This window comes from Bombus pascuorum, chromosome 2 (assembly GCF_905332965.1).
Source record: "Bombus pascuorum chromosome 2, iyBomPasc1.1, whole genome shotgun sequence".
Lineage (NCBI taxonomy): Eukaryota > Metazoa > Arthropoda > Insecta > Hymenoptera > Apidae > Bombus > Bombus pascuorum.
Window position 1 is genome coordinate 18,816,012 of NC_083489.1, and position 23,320 is coordinate 18,839,331.

Sequence of the window (23,320 nt, forward strand, 5' to 3'; positions counted from 1 at the left end):
TTTATATATATCAATACTTATTAATTTTATATAAACTACCAAAGATAGAGAATGTCTTTTACGATCTACTAAACGAACATATATTTATACTAGATATATCTATTTACTTCTGTATACAAAATGACAATGATTATGATATTTTCTCGTGCAAATAAAATACTATATAAAGATTTTAAATAACTACTTTGTTTACTGCTTTTCGGTCCCATGATAAATATTTCAATACAGAATTAAATAGAAATTGTTATGAGAATTACATGCTATTATATATTGTTCTATTGATGGTATGATATAAACAATAAAAATATATTCACATTTTTATATATATATTTTTTTACCATAATGATTTTATTTTAAGGTTTTGTTTAGTAAATATTTATATTTTTGCTTGGATTTCTTGACACTATTTACTTTTATGAAAAACATAATTTATGATAAATTGAATTACATAATGTTAAATACATTTGTAATCACATAATATTTTAATTTTTTATATTTATTATATCTAAATAAAAATAAATATTGCTAAATATTTGTACGTTTTTGAAACGTATACTGTCTTATTTTAGCATCCAAGATATTTGTTACTTAAAAAATTTTTAAGCCATTTTTGTTTTATATGATTTTCTAAATTTATTAAGATAATATAATAAGCATAAATTGCAGTTTGATGATAATAATAATGAATGAGTAATGTAGCATAAAAATGCTTTACCTTATTATATTTTATACCCATTATAATTAAATGTTTACAAATTGAAATGAAAAAATAAAATATTGGAAACTAATATTAAAATACGTAACAGAACCTAATATATTTCAAATGATATTAACATCACAATAAACAAATATCAATCTTTGAGCAATAAATTACAAAAAATGTCATTTAGTTACTTTTCTATTATTAGGTATCTTAAGTAAGATGCACATACGTATATAAAAGTAAGCTCAAAAAATTTGCTGAGCATTAGGACAAAATATTAACATGGAATGTTATAGTCAATTTAATGGAATGTTGTTTAGGCTGTTTCTAGAAATTTTGCAGCATCTTCATCTAGGACCCAATACAATTCTCCATTGTGTGGTTGAACACGAGCAGCTGGCAAATTTTCTCTATCTTGCAAAACTCGCTGTTAGATATTAAATATTAAGAATAAAAATACTTTATATGAATTACAACTTAAAAATTAGTTTCCTTTAACTTTCAATGAAATAATCACCTTAACAATTCCAGCTTTACCATATCCGGTAATAGCAAATATGCATCTTTTTGCATTATTTATCACAGGAAGAGTGAGAGTAATACGAGATAGAGGTGGCTTGGGAGAATCATTAATAGGACAAACCCACAAGCTTGCTTCATTTAAAAGTTTGTGACCAGGGAAAAGAGAGCATATATGTCCATCTAGACCCAATCCCAAAAGAAGCACATCAAAACATGGAACACGGTCGGGAGGGAAAAATACAGACATCTTCTTAATGTAATCTTTTGCAACATCTTCAGCTATAAGTATAATAATGTAATTATATAACTGCTATTTTATCGAAAAAAAAAGAAGAAGGAGATTATAGATTAAAACATATTATTTTACCAGAGAGATCAGGATTAATTTTTATAAATTGTTCTTCAGTTATTGGTATCTTCCCAATCAACTTTGACTTATATACTCCATAAGTAGAATCATTGCTATCGAAAGGAACAACTCTTTCATCACAGAAAAAGAAATACCATTTACTCCAATCAGTTGTAACATTAGGTAAACTGTCAACCAATAATTGTACCAAAGACCCCCCTGACACAAATAATTTCAAAATTTTATTATTAGTTTAATATTTTAATATAAAAAAATAACTTTTATACTTTAAGAGATATAAATTAAATATTGGAAATAAAAAAATATGAAAAAACATACTATTGTAAGAACAATACCCTGCTCGCTTAAATTGGAATCAAATGAAACAAAAAATAAATATAAAATCTCGTCAATTGCATAATTTTTTTACAACATGTATAACCTATAAATGTATGTATTTTAAATACAGATATCACTTTCAGATTTTCTTTAAAATATATCTTATAAGGATGGAACATTCAACGGACATGATTAATCATCTCTTTTTATCATTTTTGTATTTATAGTGTTTATGTGAGAAGTATATCACCTGATAGTCCGACTTTAAACGTATCACCAATAGTAAGTGCTTCTTCGGCACTCGTTTGAAGAAGGTTAGACAAACATGACACTACGGTTCCATCCCGAGGCTCGACTAGTATTTTCTCCATTATTTATAAGTAATTTTAAAATAACACTTAAATTTCTAATCGTAAATAAACGAAGAACTCTACGTGAACAGTGAGACTCGTCTTGAGTATAAAGACGTAAGGTAGTATTAGTTATACATATAGAATCGGTTAACAGTAATCAGAAATCAGAATACAGCATTGGACATTCACGATGACACGTGATAAACTCGCGATACTATCTTCTAAATGTAACACTATGATCGCGCCGCCAATTTGTTTTGTGTTTGTATATGAACGTATCTTTGTTCAACATGAAATTACGCTATGAAGTACATCGCTTATTATAAAAAATTTATTATTTATATTTCAGTATTTATACTATTTTATCGATTTATATTTGAGTGTATAACAGCAATATTTATTTTCAATCCATGTTTCATAATTCTTCAAAAATTGGAACTATTTCATTTTATACTATGTAATCTCTGATCTAATAAATTTCTTTAAAAAGCGAAATGCATTTATTTATCAATACAAATCCAAAGTTTTTATGAAATGGATCATATTTATGAAATAAAATTTTGATACGAATTTTAGGTTATAAAATCTTCAATGATAACTGGAATATTTGACTCAGTGAAGCAGTATGATCAAGTCAAGATGTGCAATGTTGTACACTTACTGAATATAAGAGTGATTTAGATGATTATTAATCATTTTTTTGAAGATACTACGTAGCAATTATGTCATTTTGTAAGAGACTTGCTCGAAGTAAACCCATCCGTTTATTAGGGAGTATAGCTATCAAATGTTGGGCTTTCTCTGGAACTTATATACTTGCCTGTTTCTTTCTATATTGGTTGTATGGTGGGATTTCTGCTTTCTTTCTACTTTGTTTTGCTACTACAGGTATATCTATTAATGTCTTCTATCAAATTTTTATGTTTCTAACAATGGTAGATGTGTATGTTAATCAATATATATTGTAGGTATATTGTATCATAGAGAAGATCAACTTGTTTATCGACCAGAGTCACCAGCTAATTCTCGGATATATGTTCCTGCACCTTCGATATTTAATTTACCTTATCAAAGCATTTATACTAGATCAGAGGATGGTACCATGTTACACATGTTTTTTATTTCTCAACCAGAGGATAGAATAAAAAAGGTGCCTACTTTGTTATTTCTTCATGGAAATGCTGGTAATGTAGGACATAGGTCAGTGACTTTTGCCACTTTATCATATAATTTTATTTTGTAATATGAGATAATAATTCTAGAACTATATTTTAGACTAAAAAATGCAGTTGGATTATATCATACTATCCAATGTAACATTTTAATGTTGGAGTATAGAGGCTATGGTTTATCACAAGGATCCCCATCTGAAGAAGGTTTATACATGGATGCTCGTGCAGGAATTGATTATTTATTTAGTAGAACTGATATAAATACTAATGAAATAATCGTATTTGGTAGATCATTAGGTACTTATATTTTTTAAATGAGTCATTTTTGATAAAGAATGTATACTATATGTTTAATGTACTCTAATATTTCTATAGGTGGTGCTGTAGCCATCAATTTAGCTACAAAGCCAGAAAATTCACAAAGAATTTGGTGTCTTATTCTTGAGAACACTTTTACTAGCATTCCTGATATGGCTGCACTACTTTTTGGATTGAGATGTTTACAATATTTACCCCTTTTTTTATATAAAAATAAGGTAGGATAATTTCTCTTATAGCTCAGTTTCTTTCAGTTGAATCATTTCAATCAATTGTCATTTTATATTGTAGTATCTGTCCATCCTCAAAGTGCGGTCAGTAACGGTACCTACATTATTTATTTCTGGTTTAGCGGATACGTTAGTGCCTCCACGTATGATGCAAGAACTTTACAAGAACTGTAAAAGTTCGTGTAAAAAAATACTTTCAATTTCAGGAGGTACACATAATGAAACGTGGTGTCAACCTCGATATTACAAAAATATATGTAATTTTTTAAATGAATTGAGGGAAAATCCTCCGGTCCAAGTGACGTCTAGTCACTGGCAAATAGACGATATATAAAGACAAATTGCAAAGCTCACTTTACGTCCAAAGCGATGATTACATTTTAAAAATTGTTCATCTTAATGAATAAAAAAAAGATATATTAATGTATCTGAATAAGTTATTAATCTTTATTGTGATCAAACAATTTAATTACAAACACAATTTAGCTCATAATTAATGCGGATCAATCTTCTATGAAAATATTTTATTAGAACATATATTAAGATTGCAATATTGGAAGTGATGCAATGTTTGAGATCATCGAACTATCATGATTTAAATTTAGTTAAGTGTCTGTCATGCACTTGAAATTTGTGAATAATTATATAAGACCTTAAATCCTTCCAATACTTAGGGTATTTTTAGGGAATGTTTAGATAGTCTTAGTTAACTATTTTCATCGAAAATGGGCTGTTTTTGTATAAAAAAAATATTATATACAATTATACGAATGCTAATGTATTTATATGTGTGAATTAGAAATATATATTTATTTTAATGTTTTGATAATTATATTATTATATATGTATTCTTATACATGTATTTATACACACATTATATGTTCAAGATAACATTTTATTTATTCATATTTTTTCAATAACATTTAAATTTAATTGAAAAGAAAACTGTTCCTGTGAGAGTCATATTATACAATACTTTAATAAAATTCATGATTCATAATTCATTTTACCAACAAATTTTATTTTTGTGCCATTATTAATATTTGATTGTGTGTTCACTAATAAGTTTGTCAGTCTTATACAATGTTTAGTATTCAGATGAATGATAATTCTTGAAGTATAAATTGATTCAGAGAATGAATTTATTTCCATTCATTATTTAACTTTAATCAATTTCAGAGATAATATAAGTTATATGTTATTACATAAGTCACTTTGAAAATGAAAGTACATCTTCGTATAATATCAATATATTGAAAATTTAAAAAAATTATTTTAATTAAAAAAGAAATGTGTTAAAAATTTACAAGACAAATAAATTTATATACTAAATAATGATAAACTTTAAAATTTTCTATTGACTCTCCTTTTTCTTATGGTTATTCTTTGTGTCCATAGAATGCCTCCTACTATTAAAAGTGTTAATACAGTTGTAGCTATTCCTACAACAACTAGCAAACCAGTACTAGAATCAAAATGTACTACTTCGTTAGATATTACATTGGCAACATTCATTGCAAGATTTTCTTTAAAGACTGATGTATTAACACAAAAAATTTCGTCTTTCCATCCGTACCAATGTACCATTCTTATGTTTGACATTTCTGGAGGCGAAGCACACCTTATGTAATGTAAAGAAACACAATAAAATAATTAGTATACTGTATTTTGTTATTTTGATTCAAAGTATTAAACTGATTTCTAATAATAATTTTATGAGTTATATACCTCAAATCATCTAAAAGGTGGGGCTGGATGGAATAAAGTTGTGGAACCAAATCACTTAACATCCATTGTAGTGTACAATTACATTTAAATGGATTTCTTTGTAGATTAACATTGTATATCATAGAATTATTGTTACGTACAACCAGCTCTTTTGCGATATAGGAAAGTTGATTATTACTCAAATCTAACTAATAACAAAAAATTATTTACTTAGGTAACTTTAACTTATTTGGACAATATTTCAAAATAGCAGCTTGGAACTTACTGAACAGAGAGTCATGTGTCTCAAAGCATCTTTATGAATGAAAGATAACATTTTGTTATTGGATAAAGTAAGATGAATGCAACCATTTGATGGTGGTCTCAAATTTGCTAATGTACTTTCATCAATAGCTTTTAACATACTCATTTTACTTGCAATAAATGAATTTAACTTTAAATCAGAGCTAATTGTCAAATTTTCAATAGGATTTTGGCTAACATCAAAGTGTAACAGTAATGGGAAATTTTTAATAGATATTACTTCAGGAACATAACTTAATTTATTGTTAGATATGTCTAACACTTTCAAATTTTCAGATATAACATTTGGAAAACTTGATAACATATTTCCACTGATATTCAGATGTTGTAAATTATCTGTTATTATGTTTGCATGTAATTCACAAATATTGTTGTGCTGTAGATTTAATACTTCAATATAATCCAAATTGTATAGTATTTCCGAAATTTGATTATATCCAGAATATAATTCAGTCAATGTCTTTGGTAATGCTTGCATATTTAGTGTAATAATAAAATTGTTATTTATATGAATTGTTTTCAAAGAATTTAAAACTGTTAGACTACAATCTTCTAAAGAATGGATTCTATTAAATGACAGATCTAAATATTGTAAATTTATTAATGATTCTAGAAATATTTTAGATAAACTGGATATATTGTTATGAGAAAGATCGAGTGTATTAATCTTTGTTGTAGTTTTGTTCATTAAATATTCTATTGAATTTATATGATTATAACTAAGGTCTAATGATAACAATGCAGGAAGTACTTCCAACAACGAATCATCAAAAATTCTTAATGCATTTTTAGAAAGATTTAGATCTTCGAGATTTTTCAAGTCTATAAACATTGTTGTATATATTTCTTCTATAATATTTTCAGATAAATCTAAACTTCTTAAAGATTGTAACTTCTTCAATAGATTTGTAGGTAAATTAACTATATTGTTTTTAGATAAAACAAGTTTGTACAATACTTGATAATTGTCCAATGTTAACAAATCAAAATTAAACATATCATTATTTCCTAAATATTTTCCATGACAGTTAATTTCCTGTTCTTTATTCACTGTAATAAATAAAGTAAATATTATTAGCTAAATTTATTAATAATTCATATATGTAATCAATAAATAATTTTAAAGAATTTGTTTTTAAATTATATCTCACCAAATTGAAATAATTTTACTTACTTAGGATTGTACACGAACATGTTGAACATATATCACATGTAGAACTTTGTATTATCAATGAGAAATACAACCCAATTAAATTTAAATAAATAATCATTGTGTTAAATTGTTATTTAGAGACCTTATATTTGAACAACCAATATAGCATTACTCATACTTAGGGTGTAACATGCACTTGGCATCTCTTTGATAACATATCTGATAACAGTGCTTAATAAGAGAACATGTATCTATTTCATCTGACTTAGAAGATAATTATAATTTCAAGATAAAATTCAAACTGCTTTCGTTTAATAAATTTTATATCAATTAATTATAAAATATAAAATTTTATTTGTATTCTGTATATCATAACAGAATCATAATATATTATTGTACTCTAGTAAGTATCCTAATATCCTAAAGTAAGTATTCTAAGTATAATAATTATAAAACATGCAATATGATATAATAAAGTATACTATGACTTTTTAAAGAAATTCATCAAAGTAGTTTGTTTAGTGTTTTTCTTTCCTTTGATTTCTGAATGTGATTCAGGTGCCACTATCTTCTTTTGATTTTTTACTTCTACAATTTCTGGTTCTTCTTCAGAACAACTTTCATAAACATGTACTTTTTTTGTGACAAGAAAACCATCTTCTTCAAATGTTTTATCTACTGTTTTTAAAACCTTACGTTTTCCATTTTCAAGTTTGACTTGTGGTGGAGAAACAGAACATTTCTTTACAAAAGCAGGAGGATTTTCAGGCGAAGATGGTAAATCTAGTTCTGATCCTTGTTCCTTATCAGAAGATTCTGAACCACTAGAATCACTCTGAATTGTAATACGTTTTCTCTTATTAACAGTATTCTTGGTGTCTTTGCTATGATTACGTTTTTTCCCTCTTACATTCTGCTTTTGTTTAGAATTACTTTTTGGAATAACTTTCTCTTCTACAATTTTTTCTGATAAAGAATTTGTGCTGTTGTCTTTATCTGAAGAATTTGAACTTTTATTTTTATCTGAAAAATCTGTAGTCTTCGTATGATTCTTATTTGTTTGAAAAAATCCACTTAATTCTCCCTTTTTTACATTTTTCTTTTTTCCAGCATCAATATTTTTAAATATTTCTTTTGTGTGACTAGAAGCATCCACTTCCATTGTTTCTGTATTAGACGATACAGGTGGACTTTTTTGTTTACTATTGACTTTCCCAAACAAATTATCAAATCCTTTTCTGTCAGCATTTTTCTTTTTAGTAATTTGCTTCTCTTCTGGGCTTAATATCTTTTTTTCTTTGATTGGTTCAGATATGGATTGTGTCTTTTCTTGAGGAATAGATTCAACTTCTCTTGACATAGTACCCCAACGGAACATATGTATCTCTTCATCATTACGATCATTGTTCGGGATGCATTTAATGGCACTGAATTTAATATCTCCATTTTCAGTTAACCCAAGCAGTTGTATCTCAGGAAGTACCTTTTGAAGGCTATAAATATGCTCGGAAATAATTTTACTATATTTTTCTTTTGCTGTTAATAGATCTTTTTCTCTGACAATTTCAACTCGCATACCACCATCATGCAAAACTCCGATTAACAAAAAGGTGCAATTAAAATCTTTCTCCTTTTTGTATCTTTGCCAAAATTCCCATAGAATTTGTTTTGCTATATTGACGTGAACTTCCAGTTCTTTGCTTAACCATTTATAGGTTACCTATAGTCAGTTTATGCATTTAAAACAATTTAAAAGTCATTTTTATAAAATAATATTGTAAGCAATTAGTATAGCGTAAATTTGAAAGTTGTATTCTGAGAAATCGAGAAATTTTAAAGAATACTCACCAGTTTATCATTATCAAATATATATTCTGTTACAGTTTCTAAATATTCGAGCAGAGATTCCGCAAACATATTTAATAAAAGCTTTTAATTGACAAAAAATACTTTTATAACAATTAGACAATTTAATGTTATGTATATTTCTTAATAAATATGCGAAATCCCTTACATGCTTCAAAATGACCAATTATACAAAAGTCTCTATATTTTTATAATAAATTCTAAATTTCTAATCCAATATTTTTAAATAATTAAGCTTAATTTATTAATAATTTTTATTCATATAGAAAAATTTAAAAGATTAAATTTTGTTAAATATTATAACGCGATAATTAAATTGCTGATTTTTATGCATTGTTACGCTGTCGCTTGAATTTGCTCTTAGTATAATTGCGTGAAGTTGGTTTCAATGATTGTATCTGGAAATATTCGGCATAAGCTATGAACGAAATTTAAACTGACCGATTATATACGTAGATCGAAAATTGTACATTGTCTAATTATTCACCGAAAGCAGCTGGATAAGGAAAGGAAATGGCTTAGAAGACAAACAGTTTTTTGTGAACTGGCTTTAAATTATTTATTATAGTGTCAAATTAATAGCTCGAATTTTTTAATGTAATTTCTTGGTATTTTACCCCGGCAAATTTCGTGTAGACTTTCCTAGAACTTAAGCTGTAACCTTAGATTATCTATTATGTGCCGCATAAATTAAGAGTCGAATTTCTCGATATGATTTTTCTACATCTTATCTTTGACGGCTGTGTAAACTTTTTTAGGAAGTTTACTGTTTCTCTTTTATACTATTTCCTTCTCTTTTATACCATTTTCTTATACCATACCATACCATATCCATTCCCTTATCGCCGCACATGTAGGTACAGTCTTCTGTGAGAGCCAATGCTCCCACCTCCACTTACTCAGGAAAACAAAACCTAGGGGAGGGGATCCTGGACCTGGGCAGGAATCGAAGATCAAAAGTGAAAAATGTGAGTTTTTAATCAATTAAAATTTTGACTCTCGAGTGCTAACTTCTTGCTATTGTAATTAAAAAGTACAAATTGGAATAAACGATCGTTTATAAAAAGAGCAAATTCTTTTTGAATCTTCGCGCACTTCCACAGAGTTGTTCAGTGCTCTATGTGAGGTTGGTACCAACCTACGTACCTCTGTCCTAAAACCCCAAAATGAAAACGTAACATCTATGAGAAATTTAAAAATGCAGATAATATGGAAAATTATGTATATCTAAGTTTCATTTTTTAAATTATATTTATAAAAATATGAATTTGTATAAGTATTCATAGTCTAGTGATAATTATGTGACAATGCCAACACTGTTTTAATGGGAATTATCTCGGAACGCGAGTTTTGCTAAATGAAACAGTGAGTGTTCACATAACAAACAAAGTCAATTGTTAAATTAACTATTCCTTGTGGTAGTTGACTATATACTGCAGAATTATTTTGAGTGAACATTTGTAATATCTTTATGTAAAACCGAGAGAAAAGAATTATGGTCTCGGTGATGCAACCATTCATGGTGAGTGAATTCGTAAAGGTGAAACAAGTTACCGGTTTTCTTCTGCTTTGAAAGATATCATTTTTCGTACAACCGTTCGAAAAGTTTGAAAATTAAATGACTTCTCAATTGTATCACAGGATGTTGAGAGTTCGAGAAGTTACATCGATGAATTATACTCGTTGGATCCTCAAAAATGCTTAGAAGCTATTATGTGAGTACAAATTGTACTTAACCTCTAAACTTGTTTATTAAAGGTCATTATTTATTAAAATAATTATAACATATGATGTAAAGAAACGTTAAAAAGGTAATATTATTAAAACAATCTTATAGTTTTTCTTACTTTCTACCATTACTTTGTCAATGTTCATTTAATCAAACATATATGTTAACTATAATTGATCTGTTTTTTTTTTGTTTCTAGATGCCTAAAAAATTCTGTAATTGGAAGTAATAGACAAAAAGGATCTGTAATAGCACAAGGTGTAGTACCTCGTTTATTGCAACTTCTTGGAGATACATCAGACAGAATTGGAGATAATATAAGGCTAGAGGCTGCAGTGACTTTGGGTTCTTTAGCTAAAGGAACTGATCAACATGTGCTGGCACTTATAGATCTTGGTGTAGTGCCGTTGCTTTTTCAGGTTATATTATCTACACCTATCACAGAAACGCCATTAGAAGGAAAACCAAAAATAACAGATTTATTAAACGAGGCATGCTTACGTTGTTTGAGAACAGTATTTCAACATCCATCAGCACCGGTTCATTCAATATACCAGGATCCTGCACTAGTGCCAAGATTGGTATCATTAGCAAATCAATCAGTCACTTGTCAAATTTGTGTAGCAACAATTTTAACAACAGCATGCAAGGTACAGAAATGACAAAATCAAATCTAACTTTGCTATGTAATCCTTAAAATTATATTTTAAATAATTTCTTGTTAGACAACAGAAGAGCAAAGTGCTTTAGCCAAAGGAGGTGCGGTAGAAACATTAGCAATGCAGTTGGATTCTCCATTACCTGATGTTCAATCATCAGCTCTAGCATGCTTGGCAAATATGTGTTATAAGAATTATGGGGTATGTGTTACGGTTGCATCGGCAACTACCAGTAACACACCACAGGGTAGGCTTGTACCTGTAGCATTAGGACAATTAATGGGCCGTGAGAAAAGCTCGTTAATTCAACTTGAAGCTGCAAGATGTGTTACATATATGCATAGAACTGGAGTTCTAGTACACAAAGATCCTAGAATTATATACCGTGCTTTACCTTGTTTGGTACGACTTTGCCATCGAGATCATCCGCCTCGTGAAAGAGTAGCAGCGGCTGAAACTTTGGCTTTCCTTACTGAAGTTAATACTGAATTGCAACGTCTAGCTTCCATTAGTAATCATTTAATTCCTACTCTTGCAGAATTATTACGATGTCATCCACATGTAAGTATATTATACATTATAGATTTACATATCTATTTTGTATGTTTACTATTGTTAATATTTCATGTTAATAAATTGTACAAGTGCAAGATTGTACTTGCAATGGCGCAGCTACAGGATGCAACATTAACACAAGATATGCGACAAGCTGCATTCAGGGCATTTGCATCCCTTGGTGCTAATGATGAAGATATTAGGAAACGTATCATCGAAACAGAAAGTCTTATGGAACAAGTAGTGGCAGGACTTCAGGATCCAGGAGGTTCTCACGTACGTTTAGCAGCAGTTAGATGTCTTCATTCTCTTTCTAGAAGCGTTCAGCAACTCCGAACAACGTTTCAAGATCATGCTGTTTGGAGGCCCCTTATGCAATTGTTACATGGTGCAGATAAGGGATTGGAAGGTAAGATATAATGATATTTTTAGACTTAATGGATTATTATTAAAATAGTATGATTTATACAAAATTACGACACATTTCCTTTAAAATGTTTTAATTATACATAACTCATTCAATGAAGTCGTACAATATTACTGAAGAACATTGAAGATATTCTTGCATATTTTTTGTAATACCAGTTGTATAAGTCTAAAACGAAAATTTTTCAAAATTAGATCATGCTATTAGTATCTATTATTATTAATTAGTATAATTGTATTATGTAGGTAGAGGCGAAAGTGAAGTTGATTTATTAACTGTTGCCTCGAGTACTTTATGTAACTTATTGTTGGAATTTAGTCCAAGCAAAGAACCAATTCTTGAATCTGGAGGAATAGAATTATTGTGCTCACTTACAAAACGATGTACACCGGCATTGCGATTGAATGGAATTTGGGCATTGATGAACGTGGCTTTCCAAGCTGAACAGCAAGTAAAATTACAAATTTTACAATGTTTGGGAACAGATCAAATCTTTTGTCTTCTGGCAGATCAAGATATACCAGTTTTAATGAAAACATTAGGTTTATTACGAAACTTGCTCTCTACAAAAGCACACATAGATCGTATAATGGGAGAACACGCTGCTCACGTTATGCAAGCTGTTATATTAGTTTTAGAAGACCCAAGGCATCCAGCAGATGTAAAGGAGCAGGCTCTCTGTATTTTAGCGAATGTAGCTGATGGAAATCGAGCAAAGGATCATATTATGGCTAATGAAGATGTGCTTAAAAAACTTATGGATTATATGGTTTGTAAAAAATATTTTGCTTTTTTGTTTTTCTTTCTTTAATATTTCACTCTTTATTTATCGCCTTCTTTTAATTTATTTGAATAATACAACAAATATCTCCCCGTGTTATTTTATGATTCTTATATAATTTATGCTTCAGTAATATGTTATTGAAGTTCTAGCAGAAATTTCTAACATTTATGTTATGAATCTAGATGCATAGCAATGTAAAACTGCAAATTGCCGCAGTTTTTTGTGTGTGCAACCTAGTCTGGAGGGAAGAACCTGGTGCTGCACAACGGCAAGCACGTTTAAAAGAACTGGGCTTTTATCGTATTTTGCAACAATTACGTCATAGCAAGGATCTTCAATTGTTCGATAAGTATGTCAAACAATCTTTAAACCTTCCTTTCTATTTGTGTCTGAAAATGATCTTTGAATATCCTTGTAAATTATAATAATTCAGTAAGATACTAAATATTAGTATAATTAATATAAAAATATTTTCTCTCAAATATTTCTGATTTTTAATATACATTCGTTTCATTTCAGGGTCAGAACGGCTATGGCACAATTTTATGATGCCTAAATTCCAGATGTGTTATTGATGAAAGTTAGATTTTGATTTAGAGTTCTTTTATACACGAAATACAATTATATTTTGGTGTTAACACTGTGATTCTGTATTTCGTTGATGCATAAGCATTTTATATTTATATAGAAAAGATACAAAAACAATATCCCTGACGATGTAATCTGTTTATGTTGTATTTATTTTATTTAAAAAAAGAAAACAATAAGCAATATTTCAGTATATTAAAAAAGAAACAATATAATAATTGTATCATACATTTTTAAAATATGAATTGTTTGATACAATGATAATATCAAAAGTAATTGATTGCAAAGTTTTACATTGTGGAATGTCAACAAATTATATACAAGTATCCATATGATACACTTCAGATTAAACATATTTTGCTATAAACATGATTAGGAATGTTGATAATTATTTATTATCACGAAAAAAATATTTTTAATGTACTTAAAAGAAGTATATGACTAGTATTTCTTATAAACTATCATCGATTTTAAATCTTTGGTATGGAGCTTGAAAAGTTATTTACGAAAATTTAAGTATTTTTGATTCTTACGATCATCTTGCTATTTTCATTAAATCTAAAGGATCTGGAATGTTAAAATTCAACTAATAAGTATGAAATATCAGTGCAAATGTAAGAAATAGATAATACTCGTAGCATTATCCTATTTGGAGAAAATAAAAATATCTCTTCTGACTGTTGCTATAAATTGCAACTAATCATATGTCATGATAATATAGTTTTAAATACTTTACAAAATTAAGCAGATGCATTACTGTCATCAGAAAGATTTTCCATGGGATTGTTAGCCAAAGGGTCCAGTTCAGCAAATAAATCCAACCAGGAATTACCTTTTTTGCCAGTCTTATTTTTTTTCTAAGAAAAAATATAGGAAAAATTTAATAATAGTGTTTCAGATATTTTTAATTTGATTTTGGTAAAAACAAATTTAGTTTTTACTTACCTTGTCACCCATGTTGATAGTAGGCATGCTCTTCTGTCCAATGCCAAGCGCTGCATCACCCAAACTTTGTTTCAATATATTCGGTGGCAAAAATGTATCATGCGATATCGCATCCCACTCGTTATCAGCATTCTGTTTATCAGTGAGAATGTCATTCAAAAGTACCATATTTTCGGATGTGAGGAACTGTAAAGATTGCTCTCTTGAATTTTGTTCTTCTAAAGAAGAGAAATCAGCCAGATTAAGATTTGTATCAGATTTGTCAAATATATCCATCGTTAAACTTTGTTCACCAAACTTTCTATCAAGTTCAGATTGATTTCCTTCTTGCATATTACTATGAGTGGCGTTATTTAGAATTAAATTTTCAAAAAGTTGATCGAGATTCTCTTTATGTTCTACATTAGAAGTAGACTGTGAAGTAATTTCATTATTCGAGGAACTGGAATTCATGTCTAATCCTTCCAATCCTTTAATGTCTTTCGTCTCATAATCAATATCCAATAATTTTTCATCTTGTTTATCAATTTCAATTGTATTTTGTTTAGCTGGTTTTACTTCTTCAGCTTCTTCAACACTGTCATGATAATCCATGTCAAAAATTGATAACCTACGATAGAAAAAATATATTTTATCTAACAATTCTGTTATTAACACTTTTTAAAATTTATAACTTACTTCTCTTTTTCGTCGAGATCATCGTCACCTCCAGTTTCTTGAGCTAATTTACTTGAGGGTTCAGCTAGTTCTCTCACTACCATAAAATCATATCGTTGATAGCCTTTAAAACTGCTTGCTATTGTAGAATATGCTTGTGCAGATTTTTCAGTAAAATTTAGAAGTGTACTCTGATATAAAACTAAAGCATGACTAAACATATTACATCTTGCTGCTGCTAATAGATCTACCTTTTGAAGGCAATCTAAAGCCAGATTATCAAAGGCTATTTTACCTCTGTATGAATAAAGAAATTATAAATTCAAAGCTATCTAAATGTATATAGAATTTAGATGTTAACGATAATAAGATGATAATGATAATGTTAACGATAATTACAATACATACTGTCTTACACATGTTTGAACTTTACGAAATCTTTCTAATTGTTTTGATGTATCAGGATCTAATTCTTGAGAAATATTTTTCATCCATGACAGAGCAGCTCTGTACTCTGTACGAGCTTTTTCCATTGCTTGGACCTTTTGCAGTGTGTCTTCAATAGCTCTTTGTCTAAATGTTTCTACTTCCTGATACAATCGTCCTAATGGTGCTCTTAATGCAAGTCTTTGTTGACCAGAATATGATAAAGATTTTCCAACTGCTGTCATCATCTTGCCAGCTCTAGTTTTATCTTGTTTACCAGCATCTTTAAGGAACCGTCCCATTGCATTTTCTTCTTGTGCAAGATCTATATAACATTTAATGGTACAGTCATTTTTATTATTTTTAAATTTTTCTTTACCTTAGCTAATCCTATTTTATAAAGACTTAAATAGTAATAACTTACTGCACAATCGCTCCTGATATTTGTCAATAATTCTTTGTAAATAAGAACAAGATTCCTGAATGCTACGAAACAGTTCTAATTTTGCATCCAATTCTGCATCGGATGCTACTATACACTCATCTTCCTTTTTACCTAACTTTCGTGATAAAGCTTGTTTCGTAACCCAAAACTGATGTTGCATTTTTGTGATAGTAGAATCGTCGTGCATATTGGTCATCTGTACCCAACGATCAAAAGTATTTCCTGATATACCTGGTCCGTTTCTGTTACTAAAAATTATGCCAGATATATATTATTACAGAAAACATTACAATGGATAATAAATAAATATAAAATAAACATAATATTATTTTAAATACGTGGTTAGATATCTTATCAGTTACGTGAATGATATTCTATATTACGTATATGATAAATGATATTTTGCTTAATGTAAAATTGGTTAAACGACAACAATTCTATAAAAATTAATATCAAAACACTTACTATGTGTTCATAATGCAAGACGATGGTTAAAAATACGAAATATGATTAACGCTTACAACTAAAAAGATACAAATGATTTCTACGTATGATTTAAAATAACAAATTACTTTATAAATATCATACTTCTTTAACACATATGATTAGAAAATGCTCTTTTTTTCAATTAATTAAAATAGGTGTTTGTACTTTAATACTGATAAAAAAGCAAACACACTCTTTCCTGTCAACCTGACAGACCGAGTTGACATATAATATACAGTTTACTATAGTTAATTGTCCACCTAAGAACTGCTTAAAGTGAGATTTTAATGGATGCGACATAACAAGGCGCATTACCAATGAAAACAAAATTTCTTAAAAACACATTAACAATAAATAATTTGTTTATTATTTTACGAACTTGTAATAAAAGAAAAAAGTATTAGTTTCATTAAATAAAGAAACAATTATTTGCTATAGAACTAATTAGATAGATTTTTCAAAAATAATTTATTCAAAATATATGCTATTACAAATATTATTAACAAAATATCAAATTTTAGAAACTTTATTAATTTCTAAGACAAATCATTATATTATTTCTTTATTGTGCTTTTACAGCCAAGAAAGGATTTGACTTACAATATTTTTCACACAATTACGAGTATTTTATTGAATAAATACATTCCTCTCATTCAGACAAATCATGGTATTAAATTATAACTATTTTAAATATAATTTAAAGAATTACAATAAATAATATTGTATTGATCATATATGTATATTGTATTAAAACAAAGCTGAAATTATTTTTTTAATATATTACCATTTTCATAAATGATTTATCTTATTATACTAACATATTTTTAGAAAATGCAATTTTTTAATTATTATATTTTTTATAAATTTGATATATTCTACAAAAACGCGCGAAGTAAATTAAATTTTCGAATTTTATAATCATAACTTATATATCATTCCTTAATTCTATAATTTGAATAAATAAATGTAATAGAAAAAAGTTTTGTATCGTTATGGGCGAATAATTTATGTATTTGGCCTATTTTTCTTTTTATTAGTTAACAAGATGTAACTAATAAGATATACAAATAACACGTAACTAAAAAGTTAACTAATAAGTTATACAAATAATATAGTTATGCAAAATATAACAATTTACATATTATTTCTTAAATTCATAACTTAAATGAATAATTATAATAGAAAAAAATTTGTATTTATTCGTGTGCAAATAATTTATGTATTTGTCCTATTTTTATTTTTTTCTTTTATTAGGCAGAGAATGTTAAAAAGGGTCAAGTTGTTCCATCTGCTATTTCTAGGTCGTCGTGACGAGCATAGATTATGAGTAAAAACAGCAAAAAGGCAATGGCGGCTATTCTTCAGACAGTTACCGAATTTATTATGAAAAATTTCGGAAAAATGTGATCTCTGTGTCGGTTCACCGTGAACAAAATTGAGGTACGTTTTCACATTTTTATCGTCGAATTTACAATGTCGATGATCATCATACTTGGTACATTCTGATGAGATGTCACATGCAACCACATGTGGATTTGAAATTAATAGATACTTTTTTATAAAAACAACTAACCATGAAATCCAGGTATTTTTATACATATTTCAAACATTTGACGTTAAATACGATGAATATCATAAAAGGCAGGTTAAAAAATTTTTCTCTTATGTCTACCGCGTTTTTATACTGTAACTTTACGAATTGAAAAAATAGTAATTTACACACAATCAGTTAAAACGTATTTTATTTATAATATAGATAATATGTTAATTTTGATTTTTCATTTATGTATGCATTTATGTTTTAAGATAGTAATGTAAATAATATTAAGTATATTCGAAATATGTGGAATATGATGTATATTAATAATAAAAGGATAGGAAGTTCCAACCTATTATGAAACAAACTTGAATGTTTAAAAATACAGTGGCTGTCAAAAGTTTTTGCATGTACGTAGTTGTATTTTTCAATGAAAAGTATCTTTCTATTAGGTTTTACATTTCATTTTCATTGTATGAAATTTTTGTAGTCATATTTGGATTTAGTTAATTAGTATGTAAATGTTATAGTAAATATAATGGTGTGCAAATAGTTTTTGTAGCCACTGTATATATTGCATTGTTATTGTATAAGTTATTATTTAAATATATAATTATAAGTGGTAATTTATATTTTTTATATTTTTAAGTTTTAATGTAAAATTAGCGCTATATTAAAATAGATCTTTTGTTATCTATCATTGAATTGGATTGATGTATTAAAATTATATTGATTATATTAGTTCTTAATTCATACGTTTTTATTTATTGCTTTGTTATTATGTTTTCATATATGGAATAAATTAGATTTATTTACAATTGTGTTTATTTCTTTTATTTCAAAGTTTTGTCTCCCCATCCACATAGTCATTGGATTGTTAAATAATGAATATTTACTGTTAATACTTGGTATCTCGTTGTTGTTGTGCAATGTTAATTAATTTCCATAGGTGTGGCCTGAAGGCCAAGGGATGGTATTGCGTGCAGAAAAGAGATGGCACACAGTATGCGTAGACAATGGCTGGCAAACGTATAAAGCAGTTGCTTAATTCAATGAGTAACGAATGGTGGTTAATAGTGGATCAAATAGGAAAGATCGTCGGCAGGCAGGAAGGAGTAAACACTCGAGCGTGCCTAAGTAATGAGCGAGACTCGGCATCATCTTCACTCGGTTTCGGACTTGTATGCAGCCGACGAGATAGAAGTACTTCTCTTAGAAGAGATTCGTGACCTGGAACTACCAGCCTCTGCATATTCTAGACCTGAGGACATTCAGGACTTTGATATTGGTAAGAAAATAATTTGTAAACTGCAAATATTTAGAAAGAATAGAGTATCAACATATATATTATTTGATATTATATTAATAGCAGGCAGTAGAACAGGGGGGCAAATTAGCTCCCAACCTTTGGAGCTGGATTCACCAGGGGTCCATTCAACAGTCCATTCATGGGACTCACATGCTAATTATCATGGTCACTATGGCTATGGTGATCACCATGGCTCTTCCTCAAATGCTTTGGCTTGGCCAAGAGCAAGTCACTTGGTACTTTATTGTGACATACAGGGGCATCTTAAAACTGCTATTGGTGTTATTAGACTTTTACTACTTGTAAGTACTATAGCATTTAGATTATTATTTCATTTATTTATTCCTAAAACAATAAGTTACCTTAAATTGTTTACATATAGATATCATCTGCAGCGTGTTTGGCAACATTATGCAGCTCCGGCACTGCCAAGGTCAGCTTATTTATGTTGCCTTTAATCGGGCGGCTGCGTTTCATGATCTTTGTAGCAGTTTTCTGTTTTTTGGTCACTGCATTGCTCCTCTTCCTTGATATTTCGCATGTTATATATGTTTTTCCTTTCAATTGGGCGAAATTGGTAAGTAGTCAATGATTTATCAATATTCTATTTTTAGTTAATGTTACCATCATGATTAAAAATATAAATTTTTATATGTATATTTATTAGTGATTTAATATTTTGACACTGATATATCTGATAGAATCCACCTCTTATAGAATGCTTGGATATTCACTGGTATAGGCTTATCTTATGCCTTGAGTAGTGCATTATTAGCATGCTCTATATGGGAATATCACAGTGGTGGCTGGGTGCCAAAACGTACTCGGTCTCAGTTGTCTGCCGCGGCAGCGCTTGGACTGTCATGTGCTATTTTAGCCTTCTTACTTTCATGGATACATGGTCGCAGTGGATCAAGTTGTAGGAGTTCAGATAGTCGCAATCATACACCAACACAACTTTATAAGCCTGTTGACAATTCTTCCTCTTCAGGAGTAAGTAATTTTATTTCTTATCATTATTTTATAACTATATTTAAACTATTGTCAATAATTCTAATTTTTATCTTTTTAGGTTACTCTCAAAGAGCGGAGCCCTAAGAGGCCTGCTTCATGGACTGTCAAAAATCAACAGTCGAGGAAACAAAATATAGACAGTGATACAAACACAAATAATGGCCATCACGGCAATGATAATCATACAAAATACAAGCAAGATGCCAAAAGAAAAGATCACTGGGCTTCTGCAAGGGAACACTTCTTACATACCCAAGAAACTAATGAAGATATTCAAAGAAGTGATGTCGATATTGAAAGGAGAAGGAGAAGACGAAGAAGAGATGGTGATAGTAGTTCAGGCGATGGAAATCTAATAAGTACCAAAACCAATAGTGGTCATATTCTGGAGGATAATAAATCTAGACGGGTGCCGCGGAAATTACCTCTACAGTCGGTGGAACAATCCCGACCTTGGCCTGGTGCTGAACATAGAGGCAGTGGTTCTATGCAAATTAGAAATAAAACTTTACAAATGCCAGTGAACAATAAAGCACAGGACTATTGTGGCATAGATGAATCTAGTTCAATGCAAGTGACTCAAAATGGTTTCCACTGGGAAATGGAATGTACATCTAGCAACAATATGGAGAAAGCAGCAGAAATAGCTATGGATCGTACTGCCATGTGGACTGGACAATGGCATCCACCACCTGATGACGTCCAACCTTGTTCTAGCAAAACTATTGATCCTTACAGCTTTGCCTGATTGAATTTAAAAACGCGTATACATGTGTTAGAAAATGTTGGACTCATTGCAGTGAATGACTTTTGGGAACAGCTATGTAATACAGAAGTTTCCCTTGAAACGATAGTTTCGTAATATCATATTGAACCTTCTTTCACTGTTTGTATTAAGGAAAGGATAAAAAAGAACGAAAATATTTTATTGTCTTACCAATGAAATATTTATATTGTTTCTAAACGAATTTGTCTAAATTGAATGTGTTTAAACTTACATATGTAAAAGTCACTTTAATGTTAAAGTAGTGCACAGTGACCATAATGTCTTTGTTATCATCTTTTAAGTCTATATTTTTCTCCTCTGTGCATAAAATGAGATTAAGTTTGGAATTAAGTTGTTAATCAGTTACTTATGCAGGTATAGATAAATTCCAGAAAAACTCTATATTGCAATCAAGACCATGGAATAATGTCTTATGTCCAAACATTTAAGAATCCTATATAAAATTATTGTTGCCTTGTATATTATGCTGCCAAGAAAATAATTTCTTTTTAGTTGTCGATTTTTGACATTTTGCATTATACAACCAGACTGCCCGTCTTTGACATACAGATAATGTCATTTCATTCCAATTATATATCAAATAATAAACCTAAGTATTAACGGGATTATTTGTAAGTATAACTTACATTAGTAATTAAAGATTAAAATATTTATTTATTTATTATTTTGTTGTACTTTAATGTCAATATATTTTGTTTCCATGCATACTCAATAGTTAATAATCAGGTAAATGTATTAATTTTCTGTTTTATTACAACTGTAAATTTATGAAAATTGTTTTTTAAGCAGGCAACAAGTGTTTATATTAAGATTGAAAAACTAATATCAGGTTAGCATTTCTTGTTATAAGTGAATTATACAGGGAATTAGTATGCATGGAACGTGTTTAAATTATACTACTTCGATTATTGTTCAAAACGATATTCTTGTTGCACGGAGATGGACGTAGAAATGTGTTTCACAAATTTAGACGAGAATTGATAAACACAAGTTATTTTCTGTAATTATACCATAATGAAATCTAGTTTTTTATTAGTATTTTATACGTAAACGATTGAGTTTTATACAATTATGTAGTCTGGTAACTTAGAAAAAGTCCATCTCTATTTTTGTAAAAGGTATAAGCACTATTTGCAAGAAGGGAATATAATGATCAGTAATGGTATTGCATTACTTATTTACTTTAATGAAAATCTCAAACCATTTCTAGTCCAGTACTCTTGTACAACCTCGTCTCTACTGATTCATCAAATTAAAGAGCAAACTAATTTTTAGTACATACATATCGTATTAGAGGTACAATTCATCTTGAAAATTATCAGAAGATTGTGTTTCTTGACCGTTTGGTCCTTGAAATCTCTTTTTACCATACAACAAGTGGTACATAGAATCGATTATATTGGGACCTCTGTTTTGTTTCACTTGATTAAGATTATTATAATCACATAAACACAAAGAAGTAATTAATTTCGACTAGAATCATAAGTGACAGCTACTTTGTCTTTTGATACAATATTAGAATATATACATCTGGATCAAGCATCTAATTATATGTTGGCGTGTATAACGCGTCAGTTATCTAATTAATTGATTAGCATAAGGAAAAATGCGTGTTCATATAGGATCATAAAGAAAAAAAGAGAATAGTATATATTATGGTAGCTTCGTTGTGTCAAAATATTGATGATGTTGTAATTTGGTTTTCTTGAACACAACGAAGAAATAAATGTAATTTTTCTTATACATGGTACATTACTGGTGTACTGATAAAGTGTTTAAAAAAATATGGATAGATTTCATGATAAAAATGTTGGGTGGAAATGTTACATGGTGCAAGATATTTAGCTTAAAAGTTTAAGTAAAATAATTAAAAAAAAATGTACGGACACTGCCAGAAGAAATATAACGCTCTTTGAGTGTCATGTATGTCGAATAA

At 28.9% G+C, this 23,320-nt stretch overlaps 7 protein-coding genes across 13 annotated transcripts; 3 read left to right on the forward strand and 4 right to left on the reverse strand.

Annotated features, from left to right (window-relative positions):
* Positions 1 to 796: 796 nt before the first annotated feature.
* On the reverse strand, positions 797 to 2,305 carry LOC132916842 (6-phosphogluconolactonase). Its single transcript, XM_060977212.1, has 4 exons — positions 2,164 to 2,305; positions 1,593 to 1,793; positions 1,221 to 1,504; positions 797 to 1,130 (listed from the first exon to the last, which is right to left on the reverse strand). Exons 1-4 carry the CDS (start codon positions 2,282 to 2,284, stop codon positions 1,020 to 1,022), a joined length of 717 nt encoding a protein of 238 aa, XP_060833195.1. The 5' UTR covers positions 2,285 to 2,305; the 3' UTR covers positions 797 to 1,019.
* On the forward strand, positions 2,279 to 4,818 carry LOC132916840 (protein ABHD13). 3 transcript variants are annotated; one of them, XM_060977209.1, is made up of 6 exons: positions 2,279 to 2,385; positions 2,843 to 3,154; positions 3,235 to 3,466; positions 3,542 to 3,735; positions 3,814 to 3,974; positions 4,048 to 4,818. In XM_060977209.1, exons 2-6 carry the CDS (start codon positions 2,989 to 2,991, stop codon positions 4,318 to 4,320), a joined length of 1,026 nt encoding a protein of 341 aa, XP_060833192.1. In that variant the 5' UTR covers positions 2,279 to 2,385; positions 2,843 to 2,988; the 3' UTR covers positions 4,321 to 4,818. The 3 variants fall into 3 exon arrangements, with proteins under 3 accessions (XP_060833192.1, XP_060833191.1, XP_060833190.1); XM_060977208.1 differs by lacking the exon at positions 2,279 to 2,385 and adding an exon at positions 2,430 to 2,527; XM_060977207.1 differs by lacking the exon at positions 2,279 to 2,385 and adding an exon at positions 2,462 to 2,574.
* Positions 4,819 to 5,110: 292 nt separating this feature from the next.
* On the reverse strand, positions 5,111 to 7,341 carry LOC132916836 (slit homolog 1 protein-like). Its single transcript, XM_060977200.1, has 4 exons — positions 7,192 to 7,341; positions 5,980 to 7,067; positions 5,715 to 5,902; positions 5,111 to 5,607 (listed from the first exon to the last, which is right to left on the reverse strand). The coding sequence occupies exons 1-4, from the start codon at positions 7,286 to 7,288 to the stop codon at positions 5,331 to 5,333; spliced, it is 1,650 nt and encodes a 549-aa protein (XP_060833183.1). The 5' UTR covers positions 7,289 to 7,341; the 3' UTR covers positions 5,111 to 5,330.
* Positions 7,342 to 7,504: 163 nt separating this feature from the next.
* On the reverse strand, positions 7,505 to 9,369 carry LOC132916839 (DNA polymerase delta subunit 3-like). Its single transcript, XM_060977206.1, has 2 exons — positions 9,019 to 9,369; positions 7,505 to 8,890 (listed from the first exon to the last, which is right to left on the reverse strand). The coding sequence occupies exons 1-2, from the start codon at positions 9,085 to 9,087 to the stop codon at positions 7,652 to 7,654; spliced, it is 1,308 nt and encodes a 435-aa protein (XP_060833189.1). The 5' UTR covers positions 9,088 to 9,369; the 3' UTR covers positions 7,505 to 7,651.
* Positions 9,370 to 10,238: 869 nt separating this feature from the next.
* LOC132916844 (armadillo repeat-containing protein 8-like) lies at positions 10,239 to 13,828 on the forward strand. 4 transcript variants are annotated; one of them, XM_060977217.1, is made up of 8 exons: positions 10,242 to 10,558; positions 10,678 to 10,751; positions 10,965 to 11,415; positions 11,491 to 11,985; positions 12,097 to 12,388; positions 12,652 to 13,175; positions 13,373 to 13,539; positions 13,710 to 13,828. In XM_060977217.1, the coding sequence occupies exons 1-8, from the start codon at positions 10,532 to 10,534 to the stop codon at positions 13,744 to 13,746; spliced, it is 2,067 nt and encodes a 688-aa protein (XP_060833200.1). In that variant the 5' UTR covers positions 10,242 to 10,531; the 3' UTR covers positions 13,747 to 13,828. The 4 variants fall into 4 exon arrangements, with proteins under 4 accessions (XP_060833198.1, XP_060833200.1, XP_060833197.1 ...); XM_060977216.1 differs by having other exon boundaries at positions 10,355 to 10,558; positions 12,070 to 12,388; XM_060977215.1 differs by having other exon boundaries at positions 10,239 to 10,558; positions 13,373 to 13,828.
* An 81-nt stretch (positions 13,829 to 13,909) lies between these two features.
* Positions 13,910 to 16,981, reverse strand: LOC132916845 (islet cell autoantigen 1-like protein). Its single transcript, XM_060977218.1, has 6 exons — positions 16,717 to 16,981; positions 16,231 to 16,499; positions 15,789 to 16,131; positions 15,402 to 15,677; positions 14,724 to 15,333; positions 13,910 to 14,635 (listed from the first exon to the last, which is right to left on the reverse strand). Exons 1-6 carry the CDS (start codon positions 16,725 to 16,727, stop codon positions 14,519 to 14,521), a joined length of 1,626 nt encoding a protein of 541 aa, XP_060833201.1. The 5' UTR covers positions 16,728 to 16,981; the 3' UTR covers positions 13,910 to 14,518.
* A 1,026-nt stretch (positions 16,982 to 18,007) lies between these two features.
* Positions 18,008 to 21,883, forward strand: LOC132916849 (uncharacterized). Of its 2 annotated transcripts, none has more exons than XM_060977227.1 (6): positions 18,008 to 18,177; positions 19,224 to 19,562; positions 19,647 to 19,885; positions 19,966 to 20,160; positions 20,301 to 20,576; positions 20,656 to 21,883. In XM_060977227.1, exons 2-6 carry the CDS (start codon positions 19,415 to 19,417, stop codon positions 21,343 to 21,345), a joined length of 1,548 nt encoding a protein of 515 aa, XP_060833210.1. In that variant the 5' UTR covers positions 18,008 to 18,177; positions 19,224 to 19,414; the 3' UTR covers positions 21,346 to 21,883. The 2 variants fall into 2 exon arrangements, with proteins under 2 accessions (XP_060833210.1, XP_060833209.1); XM_060977226.1 differs by having other exon boundaries at positions 18,010 to 18,177; positions 19,644 to 19,885.
* The last annotated feature ends 1,437 nt before the right edge of the window (positions 21,884 to 23,320 follow it).

Coding starts and splice junctions, on each gene's coding strand:
- LOC132916842 (XM_060977212.1), bottom strand. CDS start 2,284: ATGGAGAAAATACTAGTCGAGCCTCGGGATGGAACCGTAGTGTCATGT. Junction 1,505..1,592: donor AATTAATCCTGATCTCTCTG/GTAAAATAATAT, acceptor TTATACTTATAG/CTGAAGATGTTGCAAAAGAT. Junction 1,131..1,220: donor GTAAAGCTGGAATTGTTAAG/GTGATTATTTCA, acceptor AATATCTAACAG/CGAGTTTTGCAAGATAGAGA.
- LOC132916840 (XM_060977209.1), top strand. CDS start 2,989: ATGTCATTTTGTAAGAGACTTGCTCGAAGTAAACCCATCCGTTTATTA. Junction 3,155..3,234: donor ACTTTGTTTTGCTACTACAG/GTATATCTATTA, acceptor TATATATTGTAG/GTATATTGTATCATAGAGAA. Junction 3,975..4,047: donor TTTTTTTATATAAAAATAAG/GTAGGATAATTT, acceptor TTTATATTGTAG/TATCTGTCCATCCTCAAAGT.
- LOC132916836 (XM_060977200.1), bottom strand. CDS start 7,288: ATGATTATTTATTTAAATTTAATTGGGTTGTATTTCTCATTGATAATA. Junction 5,903..5,979: donor GACACATGACTCTCTGTTCA/GTAAGTTCCAAG, acceptor TTTTGTTATTAG/TTAGATTTGAGTAATAATCA. Junction 5,608..5,714: donor CACCTTTTAGATGATTTGAG/GTATATAACTCA, acceptor ACATTACATAAG/GTGTGCTTCGCCTCCAGAAA.
- LOC132916839 (XM_060977206.1), bottom strand. CDS start 9,087: ATGTTTGCGGAATCTCTGCTCGAATATTTAGAAACTGTAACAGAATAT. Junction 8,891..9,018: donor TATTTGATAATGATAAACTG/GTGAGTATTCTT, acceptor AACTGACTATAG/GTAACCTATAAATGGTTAAG.
- LOC132916844 (XM_060977214.1), top strand. CDS start 10,532: ATGGTCTCGGTGATGCAACCATTCATG. Junction 10,559..10,677: donor CGGTGATGCAACCATTCATG/GTGAGTGAATTC, acceptor ATTGTATCACAG/GATGTTGAGAGTTCGAGAAG. Junction 11,986..12,069: donor TATTACGATGTCATCCACAT/GTAAGTATATTA, acceptor AAATTGTACAAG/TGCAAGATTGTACTTGCAAT.
- LOC132916845 (XM_060977218.1), bottom strand. Junction 15,334..15,401: donor GATCTCGACGAAAAAGAGAA/GTAAGTTATAAA, acceptor TTTCTATCGTAG/GTTATCAATTTTTGACATGG. Junction 14,636..14,723: donor CTATCAACATGGGTGACAAG/GTAAGTAAAAAC, acceptor ATTTTTTCTTAG/AAAAAAAATAAGACTGGCAA.
- LOC132916849 (XM_060977226.1), top strand. CDS start 19,415: ATGAGCGAGACTCGGCATCATCTTCACTCGGTTTCGGACTTGTATGCA. Junction 19,886..19,965: donor TTATTAGACTTTTACTACTT/GTAAGTACTATA, acceptor GTTTACATATAG/ATATCATCTGCAGCGTGTTT. Junction 20,577..20,655: donor ACAATTCTTCCTCTTCAGGA/GTAAGTAATTTT, acceptor TTATCTTTTTAG/GTTACTCTCAAAGAGCGGAG.